General features: G+C 33.9%; 2 protein-coding genes across 2 annotated transcripts; one reads left to right on the plus strand and one right to left on the minus strand.

Annotated features, from left to right (window-relative positions):
• The first annotated feature begins 5,874 nt into the window (after window positions 1-5,874).
• On the plus strand, window positions 5,875-7,257 carry LOC110789820 (protein EPIDERMAL PATTERNING FACTOR 1). The gene is made up of 2 exons (XM_021994521.2): window positions 5,875-6,248; window positions 6,869-7,257. Exons 1-2 carry the CDS (start codon window positions 6,155-6,157, stop codon window positions 7,132-7,134), a joined length of 360 nt encoding a protein of 119 aa, XP_021850213.1. The 5' UTR covers window positions 5,875-6,154; the 3' UTR covers window positions 7,135-7,257.
• A 4,133-nt stretch (window positions 7,258-11,390) lies between these two features.
• LOC110789819 (uncharacterized) lies at window positions 11,391-14,653 on the minus strand. Its single transcript, XM_021994520.2, has 4 exons — window positions 14,515-14,653; window positions 13,014-14,155; window positions 12,898-12,929; window positions 11,391-12,450 (listed from the first exon to the last, which is right to left on the minus strand). The coding sequence occupies exons 2-4, from the start codon at window positions 13,641-13,643 to the stop codon at window positions 11,583-11,585; spliced, it is 1,530 nt and encodes a 509-aa protein (XP_021850212.1). The 5' UTR covers window positions 13,644-14,155; window positions 14,515-14,653; the 3' UTR covers window positions 11,391-11,582.
• Window positions 14,654-21,805: the final 7,152 nt, after the last annotated feature.

Here is a 21,805-nt window from a genome sequence, read left to right on the forward strand (position 1 = left end):
CATTTTTTTTTTTGAATTTCAGGTGTACCCAATTTTTCTAATTTGTCAATAGAAGTTGTTTTTTGTAGTTTTAGAACTTCATTTCTCGCTAAAACTGGGTCTTTTGTGAATGGGATTCAAGTGATTTGTTACATTAAGTTGAATTGCATTTGACCGTGTTAGATTGTAGATGTTAAGAACAAAATGTGCTTTCATAAGCAATTCAACCACGATACTTTGCAGCTTTTCCAATGTTGATTGTTCTCTCGAGTCACGAACGAGTATCCCGTATAATAGAAATTCTTCTACTTGTTGCAGGCACCTGGTACATACCACTTAGCATAAATTCAATCTAATGATCTTGTGTATACTGTATAGAGATTTCTGTTTGACACATTTACTTTTGTGGCAACGCCAAACTCTATTATGAGAAACATCAGAAATTCAACCTGATCTTGTGTATAGAGATTTTTGTTTGACACATTTGCTACAACAATCACTTTGGTGGCAACTCCAAACTCTCTATCATGAGCAGAATATATTCTGATATAAAGTATACTTCTTAATCTTACTGCATACTCGATAGTTTTTGTTTAGGAATCACTCACCAGGAACTTTTACTTGTAATGTATAAGTATGTATTGCCATTTAATTTTCCCATGTATGAAATTGGCAAATAACCCTTTCTGAATCATGGGAATAGGAATCTTATAATTTTCATGCTATTTGAATGCAAAAATCTGGTATGTAAATTGTAGTACCACTACCACCTTCAATTTTCATGATTTTTGGGTAATAATTTGCGATCTTGTGAAATTGAGCCTTTCCTTTCAGATTTTTGATTCATTGTGGGTGCTTAGTTGAAAGATGAGGGTGTTTGCGTTTGTGGACTACATTCAGATTGCCATTTGAGGTTTTGGTACCCAATGTGAGGAAATATGCAAATTTGATGAAAATTGAGGTACACGAAACAAATGTGATGAAATTTTAGGCATACCATGCAAAATTATGAAATGCAGAGAGATAAAGGCATAGAGATAGGTAAATTAATGTTATTAACAAGGGCCGTATCACATGCTTGAATGTGTATTTCACCGTATCGTGTTTTATATCACAAAATATGTTGCCTACACTTATGTGGACGAGGACGCTGCAAAGCTAAAAGAGTCTGTGAAAAGGAAAGGAAGCCCAAAAGGTTGTACATGGACTTTATGAAATTGAACAAGGTCTTTGTTGAGGATGCCATCCACCAGGAGCCACGTGTTTGCAGCTATTAGATCTCGATCCATCCTCCAGTAGAGAAGGTCAAATCTTCACACCTCAAACTCTATTCCTTATCTATAGACTACGTGTCATTGTCTTTAGTTAGTTCAATCTTTTGGCCTTTGTCCCGTTTAAGATTATCTTTATGGTTGATTTCTTCGTTGTTTCCTATCTTTTGATGTCTTACTATGTTTTCTTGATTTTCATGTCGGGGTGCGTTGTAAATTAGGTTTGTTCTTCATACATTATACAATTTTTCTAGGAAACTAGCAGCTATTGCTGGTCTCAAAGAGATATTCTTTTTTAATGATGATTTTGGACGGTTAGGTGTGCTTTTCCACAAGTTGTGGAGGTATGCATGTGTTAGCTGTTCTTGTTAACTATGGTTATTGTTTGGTTAAGATAAGCAAAGGATATAATCTATTTAGAAATAATGTAGATTAGATGGTATTGAAAATGTTGTTGATAAGTACTTGGTTTATTTGTCAAGAGATATTCCGGACTTGAAAAGAAGGCCGGTAGAGACAATACCGTTGATTCTAGACTAAATGCATCTTTAGAAGAGGGTGACAAGAAGATTGCAGAACAACAGTTTACTGCGCTTTGTGGAATGAGTGTCATTTGAATGTTTACGACTTAGGGGCTCAAGTTTGAGCCAATCTTCTTTTCAAAGACTAGACCATGCCACTTGGACTTACTAGAAATTCCAGGGGGTTGTACGTTCTTCTAACACTGTTTGCCGAGCAGTATTGAATATTGCTTTTCCTTGTCGATAGACGAAAGAGAACGCCATCAATCGGGATATAGTTGTGCTAGAAGGATATGTTTGAAAGTACATTAGTACTTAAAATAGATATTATAGCCAAAATTTTGAACCAGTTAAGAGTTTATAATTCATGAGAAAGATAGCTATGGAATTAGCAGTTTCAATTTCTTTTGCATACGAGTTCATGTTCATCCAAAAGTAGATTAATTAAGCCGTTGACATTGTTATTGTTGGTGGATTGATCTTGTTTCAAGCCTAAAACGTATTAAAAACATATTTCATACATAATGAAAGATATCAATGGCATTTTGAAGTAAAGATACCAAATGTAATTAGAATTAAGCTACACTTATATACTTTGCTTTTTTTTTTTTCCTTCTATTTGTTTTTATCATGTTTGATTTTGGAGATTAACATTTAATGTTCTTTTGGTATCGCGTGCGGTACAAATCCTACTTCCTTACAAAATCAAAGAGTTTGCAAAGTATGAAACTCTTCCACCCACTAATATGCTTCCTCTTATAATTATTTGCCAAAGTCCTCTTTGTATACGGAAGAAAAAAAGAACCAAAGTTCCCTTCTTTTTCTCACCCACGTACATATACGTTATTATTAACCTTGAGAAAAAACACAAATATACCAAACACACAAACCCTAAATCCAATTAGAGATCTGAGCAGTTCTTGAGCCTCTACTGATAGTGGCGAAATTCGCTTCTAAGTCAGTGGCCTTCATACCACGACACAATCATTGTAACACTACAAGAAATTGTACTATTAACGACGGGAAATCCCGTCGCGAAAGACCAATAATCGTTGATTAACGACGGGATTTCCTGTCGCGAACCCGTCATAAAAGGGGGCCGTCGTTAATAGAAATCATGTCGTAAACCCGTCGTAAAAGACATTTGCGACGGTTATTCCCGTCATTGGTTGGTTGTTAGCCCCGTCGCAAAAGGCTTTTGCGACGGGATTTTTGACCCGTCGTAATTAAGTTGTCGTTAAAGATACAAATTCTTGTAGTGTAATCCGGAGACCGTCAATCAAGTAAAGTTATTCAAGTTCTCTTATTTATTTGATTTCAATAGCGTTATATTTCTTACAGTAATTAGTTTCATTATCTTATCAATTTCAGCTACCACATTTTCAATTTCAACTAACTTATTAATATCATTTTTATTTCAGTTGGTGTTTCCAATCAGAGCCGAAATAACCAAATACATAGTAGAAGAAGAATGCTTGTGGAGGATGTGTTCCTTGCTCGATCTTAATTACACATTTGTTTGATGCCTTTTTTCTTCTCATTTTGTTATAGGGATTGAACACTCAGAATTAAATGGGACGTGTCTAGCTTAGAAGAAGAATGCTGGTTGTGGAGGATGTGTTCCTTAGCTCGATCTTACACATTCGTTTGATGCCTTTTTGCTTCTCATTTGGTCATAGGGAACGAACACTCCTAATTAAATGGGACGTATCTAGCTTTAATGACTAGGTTTGGCTTGATGGAGGTCGTCCTTGCAATTGTCTAATCGACTTAAAAGTTACTACGTAATGTTACTCAATAAGCAACAAAATTAGTATTCCGTAGAAAATATCTCCAGCAGTCCAGCTTAACAAGGTGGGGCTTGTGGGCCATTGATTAAAACAAATTCCCTAAAATGCAAAGTGCGCGCAAACATTGGATATGTACCCTATGAATAACATTTACTAGCAAATTAAACTACCACAAAAGTACGTACACCTTATAAAGTTATAAATAAATGGATACAGTAGTGGCTAATCCAAAAAATAGGGGTAAAAAATAATTAAAAAAATTAACTAAAATTAGTATTTTTTCAAAATAATTATCTAAAATTAGGTAAAATTGTGTTGGTAAGTGGGACCACGCGACCCCACTAAAGCTTATGCATTCGCGCACTGACTACGGCCTGCTTATACTTCATACTCTTTATAATCGTATTTAGTTGCCGGTCGGTAGCTGGAAAATAGCTTCATGACTTATGAGATAATGCCATAATGCATGGATACCGTTATACGAAACTCAACTTCGAAGTTTGTGTCCAAACCGGCCGGCCTAGAGTAACACAAACACTATATTACGTACTGCACTATTTCTAGCTATTACTTCGTATAGTATTTACTGTATAGTTATTTACCTCCCTCGATCTCATTTCATATTAGCTACTTATATTACGTACTGCACTATTTCTAGCTAGTACTTCGTATAATTTATCTACGAAATAGTATAAGTAGAGTAATATGGTGTACGGAGTACCATGTTTTCAATATACGTACATTTGCCAGTAATAACAACTAGACCTGGTTATCGGGCGGGGCGGGTCAGCGTCGGTGCGGGTCAAAAGAGGGTCGGGTATTGAAAGGGTCATTTTTAGCGGGTCGATAATGGGCTGGTCAAAAGCGGGTCGCGGGTCAATAACGGGTCATTAGTGGGCGGGTCAATAAACGAGCAATGAAAAATGAAAAACAAAAGAGCCATGTGCAAGTACAAGTAAATACAAAGCTATACACGTAATTTTTTGTATCATTACTATTTTAATTTTCAAAATAATTATAGTATAAGTTTGACCCTATAATGACCCTATCCAATAAAGGCCCTGTCCAATAAGAGCCCTGTCTAATAAAAGCCCTATTAACTTGACCCTAACCCTATATCCATTGGACTACCCTGTCCAATAACCAGGTCTAATAACAACTAACTCAGGCCTATTACTTACATGTTCGTACATACCGGGCCTTACTCAAAATGTTGTTATGTTCATACACGTCCACGTGTTCATAGTATCATTGGTGTACCTTGTTAATTATAAATATACTTAATCTGTACGTAGTACTGCGTATGATGGTTATAACCACTACAAGAAATTGTATTATTAACGACGGAAAATCCCGTCGCAAAAGGCCAATCATTGTTGATTAACGACGGGATTTCCTGTCGGGGACCCGTCATAAAAGGGGGCCTTCTTTAATAGAAAATCTCGTCGTTAACCCGTCGTAAAAGACATTTACGACGGTTATTCCCGTCTTTGTTAGGTTGTTAGCCCCGTCGCAAAAGGCTTTTATGACGGGATTTTTGACCCGTCGTAATTAGGTTGTCGTTAAAGATACAAATTCTTGTAGTGAACAAACTCCGGCCTATTACTTATACATGGATGTACATAACCTTAAAAGAAACGTTCTCTGCCAAAAAAAAAAAGAAACGTTACTCAAAATGTACATACATTCATAACCAGTGTCGTTTCTTAGTGATGAATTGAGGCTGGCGGGCTTCCTAAACGGAAAATTTTAGTCCTCGTCACACTATATTTAAGTATAATTGCATAAATTGCATACTTTATTATCTAATTCTTCTACTAGCCCCCTTGTTAAACGATTTAAGACCGGCCGTTGTTCCTAATCTTACTTATTATTATATGGAAATGGAGGGAGAAATTTAAACAAAATTGAAAAAGAGAGGGAAATCCAATTTAAAAGTGAATGAAAACTCATTTTCAGCAGTAATGTGTCTTACACTTATATTTTCTTTGTTCTTTGATTTGCCAAGAAAAAACAGAAAACATTAAAGACAATCACAATAAATAGAACACCCCTGCACAATATTTATTACAACCTTCCAATACATATTTACAAAATTCAAATTATTTATTACACTCCTTAAATTTTATTACATTTTAAAAAATTTATTTAATTTCGATATATAATAAATTCGAAATTTTATTTTATAAAAATTGATATTTATGATAGAAGTCAGAGAATCACGTAAAGAATAAGTGTTTGTGCATGTTTTATAGCTCAAAAATGAATAAATTAGGTTTAAGTATTTGTTAGTAGAGGTGTTATTCTGTGAACCCATTTTCTCTTTTGCGTCTACTTTCATGTGAACCGTACTATACCCTCAAGTTTGCTAACTTCTTTTCTGTGATTTGCTTCAATTTTCGCCCTTATCCGAACTCCGAACTCCGAACTCCCCTTTATATATATACACGAAGCCTCGTCGTCCTAGCCACAACCAACAAGCTGAGCTAAGTACGAAAAGGTGTAACGAAGTTTGAAAGTCTATCGAAGTGGTGTACGTAAAACGTAACAATTATCAAGTACAAGTATACAAGACGAAGATAGAAAGAAGAAGATGATGAAGAGAACGACGATTGCGATAGTACTTCTTCTTATCGTTCTCCTTGTCTTCCCCGATATCGCCTTTTCTAGACACATCAATAGATCTTGTAAGTATATCTTTTCTTTTGTATATACGTAGTACAATATGGAACTATGGAAGGAAGAGGTAACATATACGAGGTATTATACTAAGTATATACGTCAAGGAAGCAAAAGGAAAGAGTAGAACTTTTGAAATATTATTGTGTAATCTAATGCAGTTAAACTAAATTAGGGTGATAATTAAATTATGCTATAGCTAGTTTAAATAATGTTTGGAAAATAAAAGTGTCTTATTCGTAGTATAAATTCAATCATATATACTCCCAAATATAAATAGATACACTATTTTGACTTCACATATTAACTTTAACTCAATTGTTTACCAAAATTATTAGATAAGTTTAACTATATTCTCTAAACATAAATTATTTTTATAAGTTTTTACCAATAAATTATTAAAGGATGCAAGGGTCAAATATGGATGTTGATAAAATAAAAGTCAAAACAGTACAACTATTGTGAAACAGAGTTAGTATGTTATACTACGCATAATCCGGTATCTATATTTTATCTGGCATATAAATTATTCAATATTTTTAAAAAAAAGTTTGCTACATAGTTTAAAAGTCAAATTGTTGCATTTAGACTTAACATAAGTTTCTTTCCTTTTTTCCCCCCTAAACAGATCGCAACGCTCACCGAGCCACACAAGGAAGAATGAGAGGCAACATGAGCCCAAGAGGTAGACCGGGAGTGAAGCCTAGAGGGTCAGGACCGGACACGGTTGAAATCGCCGGTTCGAGATTGCCTGATTGTTCTCATGCTTGTGGTTCATGTTCACCATGTAGGCTTGTTATGGTTAGCTTTGTATGTGCTTCTAGGGAAGAAGCCGAGACTTGTCCTATGGCTTATAAATGTATGTGTAAAAATAAGTCATATCCAGTTCCTTAGAACTAATTAATCCTTTTTGTAAGGACTAATTAAAATTAGTCCTTAGCTACTACTTTTATGTAACATAGTTTCCATTTTTCATGTTCTTTAATTGATTATATTTTATTTATCTTTTTCAGTAAACATGGTTTTTCAAAATTTCGTTAAAGATAAATATTATGGAAAAAGTTATGGATTAGAGACGGTGAAAAAAAAAGCACATCTTAAAAGGGAAATTAAAGCGATCACTAATTACATATTTTTCTTTAATTAATACAATTGAACTTGTGTTTTGACGAACGGGTTTATACGAATTATTTTGTCTCAAAAATATAATTTTTCTCAATATTGTTATATACTAGTTGTACTTTCTCAATAGTCAATATTTGTTATTTAGATTTTTGGTGAACTTTTTATTTACAGTTGTTTTTTACGATTAGGTCAACACATACAAGCCATTTTATACGTCCTCCGGATTTTTTTTGTTACTTGTATCATTTTCCTTTTATAGAAGTTACATATGGTCTGGCTCTGACATGTCTATGGGGAGGAAAAAATGAAGCTCAAAATTATGGATATATTCAATACTACCAAATGAGAAGGGAATTGATCCATGGTCGATTTCGTGACAAAGAAATATAAATTTGTATATCATTTTCTTTTATGGTATGTTTTCACATGTTTTTTGACGTGTTCATATACTAAATACCCACTTTAGCCTTACTTGCATTTCACATTTACCATAGTTATCTAACCTTTTCTTTCTCTTTTGTTTGTTATCATATGCACAATTTTGATATTTACAATTTTTGTTAATATTCGTGTCGAGTTAGAGTTTAGTTTGTTATCCAATAAAGAGGTGATTGCTTCAATTACATGTTATGTTTACTTGGGCAACGAGAAAGGGAGGAAAACAGGGAAAGGGTATTTGCTACTCCTGAATTCTTGATTAAAAGGCGGTCCAGGCTAGTCCGCGACTAAAAATTCAAGCCATCATGTCAGACCAATAATTTGTGTCCAAAATTTGATGTTTTAGGCCAAAACTATTGGGCTTTCTAGAGTGGGAAGTTGATAGGAGTACACATGGTGTGCAAGAGCATCTTGCACATTACTAATTACACAATGTCATATTATTTGTGAAAGATTTCCTTCCTATGAAAATTTCAATTTAAAATTTGAAATTTGTTTTAAAAAATTTATTTTGAATTTCAAATTTCTTTTATCTTTCCAACAATGTGTAATTAATTCCAAAGAAAAAAAAAAGTTAGGAGAGAGAAAACATTTTTTGTTGGCCTACACTTACAGGATTCTCTCCCTTCTGGTTTCTCTTGTTCTTGTTCTTGTTTTTCCATATGGTTGTTCTTGTTTTTTATTGTTAAAAATTAATTTCGATTTTAGGGTTCTTCTGATTTTAATTTGTTTTTCATTTAAATAAATAAATTTGTGCTTTAGGGTTTTCCATTAATTTGGGATGATGAACGGTGCCCTTTAGCGGCCGGTGAACGGTGACTTTTAGTGGCGGCGGCTTTAGGTTCTCCATTAACTCGTGTATTGAAATTTTAGCCCTGAATTTCATCAGATTATTTTTTGATGATGGAATACACCCAAAAATAGATTTCAATCTGAAATGTATTTCTCCTCTTCAATCTGAAAAAACTTGAGCTTGAGATCGACTCGAAAATTTAACGAGCCGAGTCGAGCAACTTGATAATCGACTCGAAAAGCTCGAGAAGCTCGAATTATATATACAAAATATTAAATTTTATAAAAATATAAAAAAATTATTTTATCATTTTTATTCATTATTTTATGTTTTTTTATTCCTTAATAAAAATATACTTTTTTTTCTTCCTAAAATGGATGAATAAATTATTAAGGACAAAAAAAAATAAAAAATTCTAAATCGTCCATCTAGATTACACTATTTGGCAGTCAAAATATTTTTTATAGTTACTCCAATGCTGGTACATAAATGAGGGAGGAAAGAAGGAAATAAGTATATTCATTTTGTCCCATCTGGGTAACTAAGTGAGGGAGGAAAGAAGGAAATGTTATATTAACTTTGTCCCACATTGATAAATAAGCGAGGGAGAAAATGAGGAAAGGAGGAAAGAGTTATAAGTATTACTCTTTGAGTGTAAAAGTGTACAAAAAACTTCCATTTGGGCTTTCATTTGGGCTAATGGACAGATTGATTTGGGTACAAACTTACTTTTTATAAGATTTGAATTTGATCCGAGTCGAGTTCGAGCTCAATTTTTGGTTTTCAAGTCGATTCGAGTTGAGTTTGAGCTCGGGCGCTTGAGTTTTCAAGCCGATTTCGAGTCGAGTTAGAGTTTGAGTTTAGTTTTTGAGCTCGAGTTTGAGTTTTCGAGCTGATTTCGAACCGATTTTGAGTCGAGCTCGAGCTCGGGTTTAATTTTCGAATTCGAGTCGAGTTTGAAATTTTTAAGCTCGCGAGTTTTCGAGTCGAGTCGAGTTTGACTATGAGTTTTCGAGTTCGAGTCGAGCTTAGCCAAACTCGAGTTCGACTCGACTCATTAGCATCCCTGCTTATAGCAATAAGAAATAGATTCACAATTTTAATTTCTCTATTAATAAAATGGCCCCATATAATGGTTGTTAACAGTTAAAAAAAATTATTTTTTAGGTTGTCAAGAATCGAACATGGGTTCGGCGCAAAGAGAGTAGATGCTAAAGTAGCATAGTAGTTGCCTATGTAGCATGGGGGTATCAACACGTCTATTCAGGAAAATAATTGTTTTAAACAGTACTTTTTACATAATTTGACATTTTTAATGTGATTTCTTTAAAGATGAAATGATCCTACATACAGTGTATTTGTATTCAAGGCTAATTTCGTGTCATTATGTTTTATTCTAAAACCCTTGTGTTACCGTAAAATATGTAGTATATATGCATAAAACAAAATCAAATTTATAATTTCTTTAAATCCGTTTTGATAGTGAGGACAATAAATTATCTGATGTTCCCCATAAAAGCAACGACTTGCCAAAAAATCATACTTAAGGCAATAAAGAAAAATAGATTTACAATTTTGATTCCTTTATTAATAAAATGTTCCCATATGATGGTTGTTAACAGTTAAAAAAATTGTTTTAAAAATGTGATTTCTTTAAAGATGAAATGATCCTATATAATCTATTTTAAAACTACGTTCAAATTCACTTTTCCAAACTTGGTGGTAGGTCATAGTTTTGTATTAAAAGAGATATAAATATTTTTAGATTACTATAAATTGTTAGGAATACGTGCCAGTTGAGTTTGTTTGCTATAAGTCTAATTTATTCAAAAAGTGAAATGATACCGTGTATTTGTATTCAAGGCTAATTTCTTATCGTTATGTTTTAAGACCTTTGTGTAATCGTAAAAATATGTACTCCAATATATATGCATAAAATAAACGAATTTTATAATTTTTTAAAATACGTTTTGACAATGAGGACAATAAATTATCTGATGTTCCCCATAAAAGCAACGACTTACCAAAAATCATACTTAAAGCAATAACAAAAAAAAAAAAACCCCCACAAATTTATTCCTTTATAATAAATTGATCATATATAATGGTTGTTAACAATTAAAAAAAATTGTTTTAAAAATGTGATTTATTTAAAGATGAAATGATCCTATATAATATATATTTCACATGTACCATGGTTACCTTACCTAACATTTTCCCTCATTTTTGTTTGATACCATATGAGCATTTTGATATTTATAATTTTCCTTGATTTTGGTGGGCAATCTAAATGGTGAAGTAAAAAAACTGATGAAGTATTATCCAATACTTCATCCAACTACTTTGTACCATTTAACTACCATATTCACCCAGAATCATAAGAATGCCAATAAAGAGGTGATTACTTCATTTATGTGGTATTCTTAGTTGCTTACTCCATCAACGAAAAAGGGAGGAAAAAGTATTTGCTAGTCATAATCAAAAGGTGGTCCGGGCTGGGCTACGACAAAAAATTCAGCCCTTTATGTCAGGCTAATTTTTTGTGTCCAAACCCCAAAATTTAGGCCAAAATAATGGGCTAAAAATACAATTTTGAAATTCGAAAACCTATCACAAAGAATCAGCCAAAGCTGGGCCAGCATGGCCCAAAATCTGGCAAAACCCACAATGTTTAGGGTCAGGTTGGGCTCAAGGAGATCAGGTCTAGTATTTGATGCACGACAGCACGAGGGACCAATAAAATCATGATTATTTCCATTCAAACATAGGATGAACAAACCTAAAAATACCCAACTGAAATCATAAATACCATCCCATAAATCAACCGTTGAAACATTCATGGAGTTAAGAGCAAGCCATGTTTACATATGAGCAGAATTTTACAGTACCAAAAAAAGGCATCTAATCTAAAGATAGGAGTGCCCCTCATGAGGAGGGTCTTCTAGTGCTTTTCCTTTTCTTCAAAACATAAGATAGAAGATATCCGTTATTCTTTTGTCATGAGTCTATCGGTCCATTCTACAACAAATTCTATGTTATAATATTGTCCCTTAATAGTCCTAAATGATTCACCACTACCACTACCACTACCACTACCACTACCATCATCCTCAAACTCTGCACTAGCTCTAATATGTTCAGTACCATTCTCTACATCATTTCCATGACCGTAGCTTTCTCCAATGGATGAACTTAAGTATAAATCAACTTCGATAATTAAGGATGAGTCTTTAGGCACAGCAACAACATATTTTGAAAGTTTGAAGTCAGTTATCTCACTTACTTGAGTCTTCTCAAAAAGTACACTCCGGTAGTATTTGTTTTCGTAGGTAGTTGAGTAGCTTACGTTTGTATATTGAGCGACAATGCTACCATAAACTTGGACAGGAAAATCAGAAGAATAATTCGTTGAGATAGAAGCCTTAACAATTGCCTGCACAGCAGCCGAGAATATTGTATAATGTATTGCCGCATACCCATACTCACCTTGAATAACTGAACATATACGTTTATCAAACCACGATTTAGGATACTCTAGACTAAAATCGCACCACCATAGGGAACCCTGGATGACCAAAGGGCTATGAGCATCCTTGAAATCCACCACTATACCTAGACGAGTGCCCGGGATTCCCCTACATCGATTAAGTGTAGATGAATTTTTTTCAAAAGGAGATAACTGTTGTGGCATATCTTTCTCTCTTTTGAAAATACGTAATCTACCTAAAGCACACAACACCTCAATCTTACCATACAGACCAGCACTTTTGCCGTTGTTTTGCCCAATAAAAACCGAAAACACCTCCAGCATCGGAAATTTACATAGCCTCTTAGGCTTAACTGAAGATGCACACCTAGTAGAAAAAATGCAAGTTTAGTCAATTAGTTTCCCCAACTGCCAACTTTAGTCAATTAGTAAAAAGGAAGTTAAAATGTAGAAGGAAAATATCAATTGGTAGAGTGCAGCCAGTTCATTTTATATTTTAACCCCTCAAAAGCATATTTTTATAGTTTAAAAGCACATATTTACAAATTAAAAGCACTTTTTACAGTTTTAAAGCACATTATTAAAGATGAAAAGCAAAGTTTTGCAAGTAAAAGGAAATGAAAAATATATCGTTAATATGCTTTTTAAGTATGTAAATGTGCTTTTAAGCCGTAAAAATATGTGCTTTTAACCCGGTTGCATGTAGAACTACATACATACAACCGGGTGTATCTTATAATTTGTGGGAAAACATATGCAGAAGAAACTCAAGGTCTTGCAAATATATAGACAATAAAGAGCATAGTCAGCATACCCTTTGATGATTGGAAAATGACCGCGAAGAGGCTGATCAATAGAAAAGAGACGTATTAAATCAGGGACAAAAAGGGGGAAATTTTGGATTGAAATAACAAGGGGTAATGAGTGTACCTCAGGACTCTTCTGGAACTTCGTTCGTGTCTTCTTTTGTTTTCTTTTATCGGTGACTGCAAGCTCACGCTTATTCTGTATCATTGGAGGGGAAAGGCACACATCTTCATGTACCCAGGTCACTCGCAGCTTGAGAACACAATCTTGTCCTTGAAGATTCATACAATCTCCATTGCCACAACGTCGAGCCCGGAATTCTGCAGTGCCATTAACAAACTGGAGTTTAGTGCCATGATCCCATAAGTCTACCTCGATTACAAGGGATGAATATGCTGGCACAACCACCAAAGACCTGGACAACCCAATAAGAGTTCCATGTTCAACCCGCTCATACTCATACTCATACTCATACTCATACTCATACTGGCTTGGTGGCTTCTTTTCGAATAGTACAGCTGAAAGACAGTCTTTCTGAGCGGCGTTACTGGTACTGAAATATTGTTTAGCCACATCAGTGTTTGAGAATCCATACTTATTAACAAAGCGAGCAACAATGCTTCCATAAATATCAGGAGAAATCAAACCACTACAACTCTCATCATCTTCACCTTGCTTATTTAGCACTCTAACACTCACTTGGCCAATACAGCAGATCGTAGTGTGGTGTAAAGCACAGCAGCAAAGCCACATTCTCCTTGAACGAACCCAACTTTAAGTGCTTCACTTTCATCTTCAGTCCTGAAATCCAAATCAATCTGCCCTCGAGCAATCTCAATATCCCGAACCCTATCTCTAAGATGTATATTCAATTTAGTAGTCAGGTATGGAACAATACTTGATGTTGGTCCAGTTAGTGACAAGCTTCCTCCCAAACATACAATCTCAGATTCTTCCTCCACTCGCTTGTAGAGATGATCAGTAGTATCAACATTAGTCACCTTAACTTCACCATAAACCTCGCATGGTTTTCCATCATTAAACAAGGTGGACTTATAACTATGGATGCTAACAGCAAAAACCTCAACTAAGGGTGATGCAGTAACATGCTCGTTTAAAGGTCCATCATCTGGAAATTTTGTGTCAGCTAAACTTTGCACTTCTTTCATGAAAGCAGGATTTTTCTTCAGCTCATCTGGGACATTCTCAAGCAGCTCTTCCATATCATATTGAAAGAATTTTTCGGGACCGTTTGTGAAAGACATCTGAAAATCAACATTTTTAATTTCATTCACAGAACAACTATTACAAATAATTCCCAGATACACTATATATCAATTATCTTTGCTTAAATTGCAGTGATTAATCTAGTTGAACAATCCCTAGTTCGATCAAGGGTGATTGTCAGAAAAATCGAATCATATTAAAAAGGATTATACGAATTGCAAATAGAATTTCTCATGAACAACAATAAATCAATTTCACAATTTAACATTTGATGCCCTATCCTATCAAAAATATCAAAAAAAAAGTGAAGTATAATACAAATAAAATCAACATTTTTTCGGTAGGAAGGGGCGCAAATTAAATTAAATTAACTTAACAGAGCTATACGAATTCTTACGGTACAGTTTCATGAAAGTTAAAATAACATCTAGAACGGGCTGGAGCTCTGATCAATCTTTACAAGACGCTACTTTTATTGTTAGGGTTTTAAGAGGAGAATGAGGAAGGAGGAGATACAGCTAGAGCACGGGTTTCGAGTTTTGGGTTAAAAAATTGACATATAAGACTATCTATCTATCTATATATTATACTAAAAGAGAGGAAATCAATGTGGTGATGACAAATGTCACTTATTGATTCGCCTCTTTTTAATATAAAAAAAATTAAATATATAATATAAATAATTAATCCTTATAAATTATTTATTTACATTAAATAATTATTCTTTCTATTTACACATTAGTTAATCAAATCAATGTGATCTCATGAATCTATATGCTATAATTATACTCTTACAAGATGCGTAGTATATAACTATCCAAAAACAAAATGATATAATTATGTTAAGTTCAATGATCATTTATGTTTCTTATCCTAATATAAGACCTATTATGTTAGTAAAGAACTATTATACTATACTAAAATTAAGATAAGCATATAGAGTACGTGTAAGACCATTTATACATTATAGATATACAACGTGAAAGAATCTATTTGATATACGTGTAAGTAACTTATCACGTGAAGGTTGTAAAACAAATAAGTATAAGATGTATAACAAATAAATATACAATATGGATATCTTATAAAAAGTAGAATATACTTTTAATTTTACAAATAAAATCTCGATACGGAGTATTTATTTTGTTTGAGTTGATTTGTAAAAATTATTATGCACCTAATTTATGTCGTTATTTTTTATTTCTCTATTGGTACGAAATATTTATTTTATTTGAGACAATTTGGTCAAATTGTTATGCATCAGTTTTGTCATTATTGTTTATGTACAACTGATATAAGAGATTAATATTACTATAATAGGTCTTTACTAAACTCGATTCAATCACAATATTCACAACCGTACGACAATGATTTGTCCAAAATATTAATAAAAATTCGTAAACATCTTTTAGCATGTATTAAAATAGTTTACTTTTTTTTCCTAATGACTAACTGTATGTACGATTATTTTTTATTTAGAATTTGTGTCATTGCGGATATGTATAATAAATGTTTGCCCTTTGCTTCAATATACAAAGTAGTCTCTAACAAGGTTGTCTAAAACATGATTATTAAAAGAAATTGTTTAATTACTTAGCATCTTTTCTTTCTCACAATTATAACTTTCTCCTTATCGTTCCATTTAATAGTTTCTTAATCTTTTAAATGATCGAGAATCTACTTCAATATAAAAATATTCACAACCATATGACAATGATTGTCTAAAATATTCAAAAGTTAGCTGAAAGGCAAAGTGAATTATTTATTGAATATAGATTGTCAGTGGGGCTGTATTTTTGGGAGAAACCCCGCTCATCCGCTTGAAGTGGGCGGGGATGGAGGAAAATTTGGTGGGTGATAGTAGGTGTGAAAGTTTGGTAGCAAAAAACCGAAAATCGAACTGAACCGAACCGAACCGAACCAAACCGGTTAAGAAGTTCGGTTCGGTTTTTTTTTTCTATTCGGTTCGGTTTGGACTGGGATTTTTTTTAAAAAGGTTTTATGGTTTGGATTGGACTGAAAAGTTTGAAACCGAATAAACGGAACTAAAATCGAATAAATCGAACTCGGCTAAAAAGTATAATAAGGGCTTGAAAATTGGCTAAATCCATGTATAATATAGGCCCAAATAGGCCTAAATGAAAGGCCCATGAAAATTCGGTTTTATGGTTTGGATTGGACTGAAAATTAAAAATCCGGTTTGATTTAGTTTGGATTAAAAGGTTATTTGGTTTGGATTCGGTTTCAAAAAATGAAAACCGAATTAGTTCGGTTTGGATTCGGTTTGGGCCTTAATCCAAACCGAAAATCGAACTTTCACCCCTAGGTGATAGGGTTACAAAACGTATTCGTCACGGGTGACGGGGCGAAGATGAATTTTAGATTGGACATGCCTGCCTCGCTTATCATTCATCTAATTGATTATGAACTTATCAACATTTCTTTTACTACTAACCTACGCATTACTATGTTTTGTTAATTCACACAATTACTCTAATCAAACAACCGAATTATCGATGACTCTATACTAAAATTCAAAACTCTCTTACCAAAAGAAAATGTTGAGCCTAAAAGTGAGTTAATTTGAGGTGGATTTGGAACACGAATGGGTGGTGAAGCGGAGATGGATTTATTTTTTACCCCATGAGAAGGGGATTAGGAAGAGTGGGGGTGTTGTTCTAATTGTGGGTGGCGGGGATAAAAATGAGCATTTTAGAAGGTAGGAGTTTGGAGGCCACGCCCCGCCTCAAAGTCATATATAACTGAATAAAGTAAATGATTAGAGTAAGTGTTAGGTGGTCGGGTAATGAGGTATAAGGGCAAGTATTAAATGAGTATGACTATCTAAGTTAAGGTTGGATGATAATAACTTTATGCTTGCCACAAGTCATGAAATGTGGATGAAATAGTTTTGTTTTGGTACCCTCTTTTGTTTTTTAAAAAATAAATAAATAATACATCGTATGAAGCAATAACAAATTTATCGATCATTAATTTTAATTAGGAGAATACACATATATAAGCTCTATTTTGATAATAATTGTCTATCATAATAGTTTAGATTTCATATAAATTTATATTTAGATTATAAATCGTGTATCGCACGGGTATTATACTAGTTGTTAACTATGTGCAAAAAAAAATCACCACCCAGCCCTATCCACGAGACGTGATGCACTGCGGGGGATTGCGGCTTTTTTGCCCATATTTAGGGGTAAAATAGTATTTTAGCTTTATGTATTGAAAAGTCAAAGAAAGTACTAAGTATCGGCAATGACGCCTCCTCTATCCACTTTCTCACTCATTATTTTACATTTTTTCCATTTGGAATCCCCCCCCTTTCTCTCTCCCCACCACTTCTCTATTTTATCATACCTCACCACATTCTTCATCAACTATATACCTACCTTGTTAATATTAATTATACAATTATGTTCATTACTAAATATATTTTTCTTAATTAATATCGTTTAACTAAGGAGTATGTACTCATTATACGTAATAATGAATTAAATTAAATACTAATTATCTTAGAAAATAAAAATAATAATAAATAATAACAACACCAATAATAATAATAATAATAACGGAAAACTGAAATGAAATAACAATAATAATAACTGATATATGAAATTAGAGAGAGAAATATATTTTTTTTTGTGTCAAAAATACATGAAAATGAATGTCAATTTATAGATCTCGAAAAAGTATGACGGATGGTAATATTTTTATTATTTTTTTATTAATTAGAAAAGGCAAAAAATAGCCGTTCAAGCATTAATGTTACATAATTTGAGAACAAAAATCTGAATGGTTAAACCCAAATTGCCATGGCACATGTCACTCAGCCATTGATCCCATTTGAAGAGGATTTTGGTGAGTAAAATTTTCAATTCTCACTATGCTAAGTGGTTTATGACTTTGCACACCATTAACCCCTTAAATTTGCGAGTACAAAATTTGTGCGCACCATTAACAATGCTCTAAGAATACTATACTCTGTAGTTATCTAAAGTCTTGTTCGAATTGAGTTATCTTGGATCTCGGGTCATGTATAGGTCGGATAAGGGTTAACCCTATCCTATGAATTCTCATCGGGTTCGGTTCAAATCAATTTCAGTTTAATTTCCAATATCGATTACAAATTTAATGCAATTGAAATTATTCGGGTCGGGTTTAATTTCAGGTTTGGCATTTCTTGACTCGGGTGTGTTGTGGTTAATCCGGGGACCGAGTCAGATAATTATCGGGTCGAATAAAATTCAAGTCCACTCTAACTCTCTAAGTGGTAAACCTTGTTTGGTTAGGAGGTGTTAGCTGGTTTGATAATTTATTAGCTGTTTGTATTAGCTGGTTTAATTAGCTGTTTGAGAAAAAGTGTTTGGTAAATTATATGTTAGTTGTTCAATATGTAAAATTACAATTAAGGATAATGATATACTTTTTTATTGGATACTTTGTTTCTTATTAATATTAGACAAATAGTTTATTATGTTAATTATCTTCTCTTTAATTTTTGAATAAATAAAACAATATTTTTTTAAAAACATCTATACTAATATTTTAAAACAGATTGTTTTGCATACCATGATGCCATATGTCATACTTCTTTATTTATTTTTGTTGTAAAATATCATTTATAGTCATCCTTTCATTGTTTTGCATACCATGATGCCACAAGTCATCCTTATTTTTTTGTTGTTGTAAAATACGAAGTATCATTTATATACATCCTTTTCACTTCTCCACCTTAATTAGATGTTCTTTTACCTTAAAATTAATATTGGTTGTTTTACTTTCTAATTATACTCTAAATGAATCCTATTTTAATATTTCAAATTTTTCGTGTCGTCCTCTACATTACATAGCCAATATAACCGTATTTTTTAGTTACGAAACACGTGCATTGCACGGGATAAAAACTAGTTATTCTTAATTTAAAATATATAAATTCTTGATATAGAAAATAGAGAAGTATTACTAATGATATTACAAGAATGATTGCAATAGTTTTAAGTGCTTTAAAGTACTAATATAAAATTTATTACAACAAGAAACTAGTAGTAAACGGGGATAAAGGAAATAATGTAGGGTATTAAAATTGACAAGTGCTAAAATTTTAGGTAGTATTAAGACAAAGTAGTCATTATACATTCACTTTTCAAACCTCTACTTGAAAAAACCTCTTATATCAAGCGTTTTTAGAATAGCTTTTTATCTCAAAACTCTCTTCTAAATCTTTTCTAACCAAACACTTCTAATTAACTTTTTCAAAAGGTCAAACCTCTAATACATCTCACAAAATTCTTTTTCTCTCAAACCTCTCCTAACCAAACACCCCCTTAAAGTCAAAGGAATGAATCTTGTTGCAAGCGTGAGTTGCTTATACTCGCTTTGTTTATCGTTTCCTGGTCTTTCATATTTTAATATGGAGTAGCGTCTTTGTTAAGAGTATATTACTCCAATTAATTTAATCTTCTGCTGCTGCTAGCCTACTAGTTGCATAGTAATTGGGCTGTAAAAAATGTTTGCAAAGTGAAACAACTGATTAATCCGGGGTTCGGGTCAGATTTGAGTCAAATAAAGTTGGGATATCAATCCTAGTCCCATATTAGATGAGTACGCAAAGATTGCTTAAGTGTTGATATTTTTTAATTAGTGTGAGGTCTTTTGAGAAGGAGTCTCAAAATAAATTCGTACGGGTTAGGTCCAAAGCGGACAATATCATACTAATGTAGTAATATGGAGTCGTGGTGGTGTACGACCCGGCAAGGTTGGTGATTGGGGCCCAACAGATAATTAAACAAGAGTGAGAGTTACCTAAATGCAAAGAACTCCAGTTAAATCATTTGTGCTTTGCAAATGATTTACTAATGTTTTGCAAAGGAGAATTCCGTGTTGTTTAATCAATATTGAGGGGTTTTCAGTTGTTTTCTGAGACGACTGGCCTGAAGGTAAACAAAGGAAAATCATCCATCTATTGTTGTGGCATGGGAATAAGTGCAGAGGAAAGAATAAGTTAAGTGTCTGGTTTCATAATTGGGGAATTGCAATTCAGATACCTAGGTGCCCCAATCAGTGCTCATAAGATTGCAATCGGAGATGGCGATAAACTTGTTGAGAAAATGGTTGCAAGAATTAAGGTTTGGAGCTCAAGACACATTTCTTATGCAGGGAGGATGCTGTAGGGGAATACAGTTAAACATAATAACATGTGCGGAACAATCCCCAAAGCCAGGAAACATGTATAAAGCACAAATTAAGCAAACTTACATTCGAAGCGTGTTTTCCACAATAATCTGTCAACGAACACGAACAAAGAACTCCACTTGTCGTTCCTCTACTTGGTTCACCGACACGTTCAGATCCGTCTTGATTATCGTAGCTTAGACAATTGATCAAGATACTTTGCCTTTTGGGATGAACACACTATGGAGGCACAGAGAGAATTAGGGTTCTCTGTTTTCTCCTAGGGTTGTGTGTATTGTGTTATGATTGTTCTTAGTTGGAAAAATAGGTTGTAAGGTTATTTACATAACCTTACTAACCGACCAAGCCAAGAGGCAAGGCCGGCTAGCAAGCTTGCATGCCAAGTCACACGGACACGCACAGCGAAGGGTCGTGGGCCGCGCTGCTGCTTGTGTCGTGGTCTCGGCCCGCTCGCACGCGCACAACCCTCGCCTCTTGGGCCTCGCTGCTGCCACGCTTTGCTTGCTCGCCTATGCACGCGCCCATGGGCCTCGAGTGCTCTGTGCACTCGGCTCGTGGGCCGCTCCTCGTATTCGCGATTAAATATATTTCCGATATATTTATTTATCGTTTCGTATATGACGAATCACCGTCGTACGATACGATTTATTCGTCTCGCCTAGCTTACGAATATTCGCGATACGATATACGATTCCGATGCAAGGTCGTATCGTATAATACATTTCCAACTTAAATCCCGAAAAGCTATTAAATGAATTTCCGATTCATTTAATCCGGTGATCTGTTACGTGTCATTGGTGTGACCTTGTAGGTTCAGTCAAGAGTAAGTTGTGAGTTCAATATCCATTAGAACTCACTGATCGGAAGCATTGCTTCAGCTAGCTGTTCCGATCACTTGATCTCACTGAATTAATTGTTCGCAATTAATCTGAACCTTGGTATTAGACTTAATGCACCTTGGGTGAAGGACATATTTCCTTCAATCTCCCACTTGTCATTCAGACAAGTGTGCATCCACATTCCTTTGTCACTTAGTGTTACTTACTGAACATAAGGTAAGATCCAAGCCATCCTTATTAGGTCCAGAAGTGTTTCTCGGATTACAGAGTTCAACTGTCTAACTTTTGCAGAAGGTTAAGCCTAACCATTCTGAGCACGCCCATGCATTTTACAGTATCTAACTCTCCGAGAGGCCTTGTTACACAACAACACCATATCCTATCAAATATAGGAGGAAAATCCATTCTTGCAATCTATGAACACTCACTTTGATTCATAGTACGCCCAATAACTGCTTTTATAGCCTCCTTTTACGGTGCGACGTTTAGCTAGTATCAAAGCGAACTAATTCTCAAACGAGCAGACATAATCGCTCATGTTCTGAGGAACGGTTTCTAATCACCATTAATGAGAACTACCTATGACATGACTTTATTCTCTTAAAGTATTCTCATGGTCAATCCGATACAAGATCCAAT

Source organism: Spinacia oleracea, chromosome 2 (genome assembly GCF_020520425.1).
Source record: "Spinacia oleracea cultivar Varoflay chromosome 2, BTI_SOV_V1, whole genome shotgun sequence".
Taxonomy (NCBI): Eukaryota; Viridiplantae; Streptophyta; class Magnoliopsida; order Caryophyllales; family Amaranthaceae; genus Spinacia; species Spinacia oleracea.

Bases quoted from the DNA above. Each gene is read 5' to 3' on its own strand.
- LOC110789819 (XM_021994520.2), bottom strand. From the start codon at position 13,643: ATGTGGCTTTGCTGCTGTGCTTTACACCACACTACGATCTGCTGTATT. The intron at 12,930-13,013 runs GTACACTCATTA...TCTATTGATCAG, and splicing joins AGTTCCAGAAGAGTCCTGAG to CCTCTTCGCGGTCATTTTCC. The intron at 12,451-12,897 runs GTATGCTGACTA...TTTTTCTACTAG, and splicing joins CATTTTCCAATCATCAAAGG to GTGTGCATCTTCAGTTAAGC.
- LOC110789820 (XM_021994521.2), top strand. From the start codon at position 6,155: ATGATGAAGAGAACGACGATTGCGATAGTACTTCTTCTTATCGTTCTC. The intron at 6,249-6,868 runs GTAAGTATATCT...CCCCCTAAACAG, and splicing joins TAGACACATCAATAGATCTT to ATCGCAACGCTCACCGAGCC.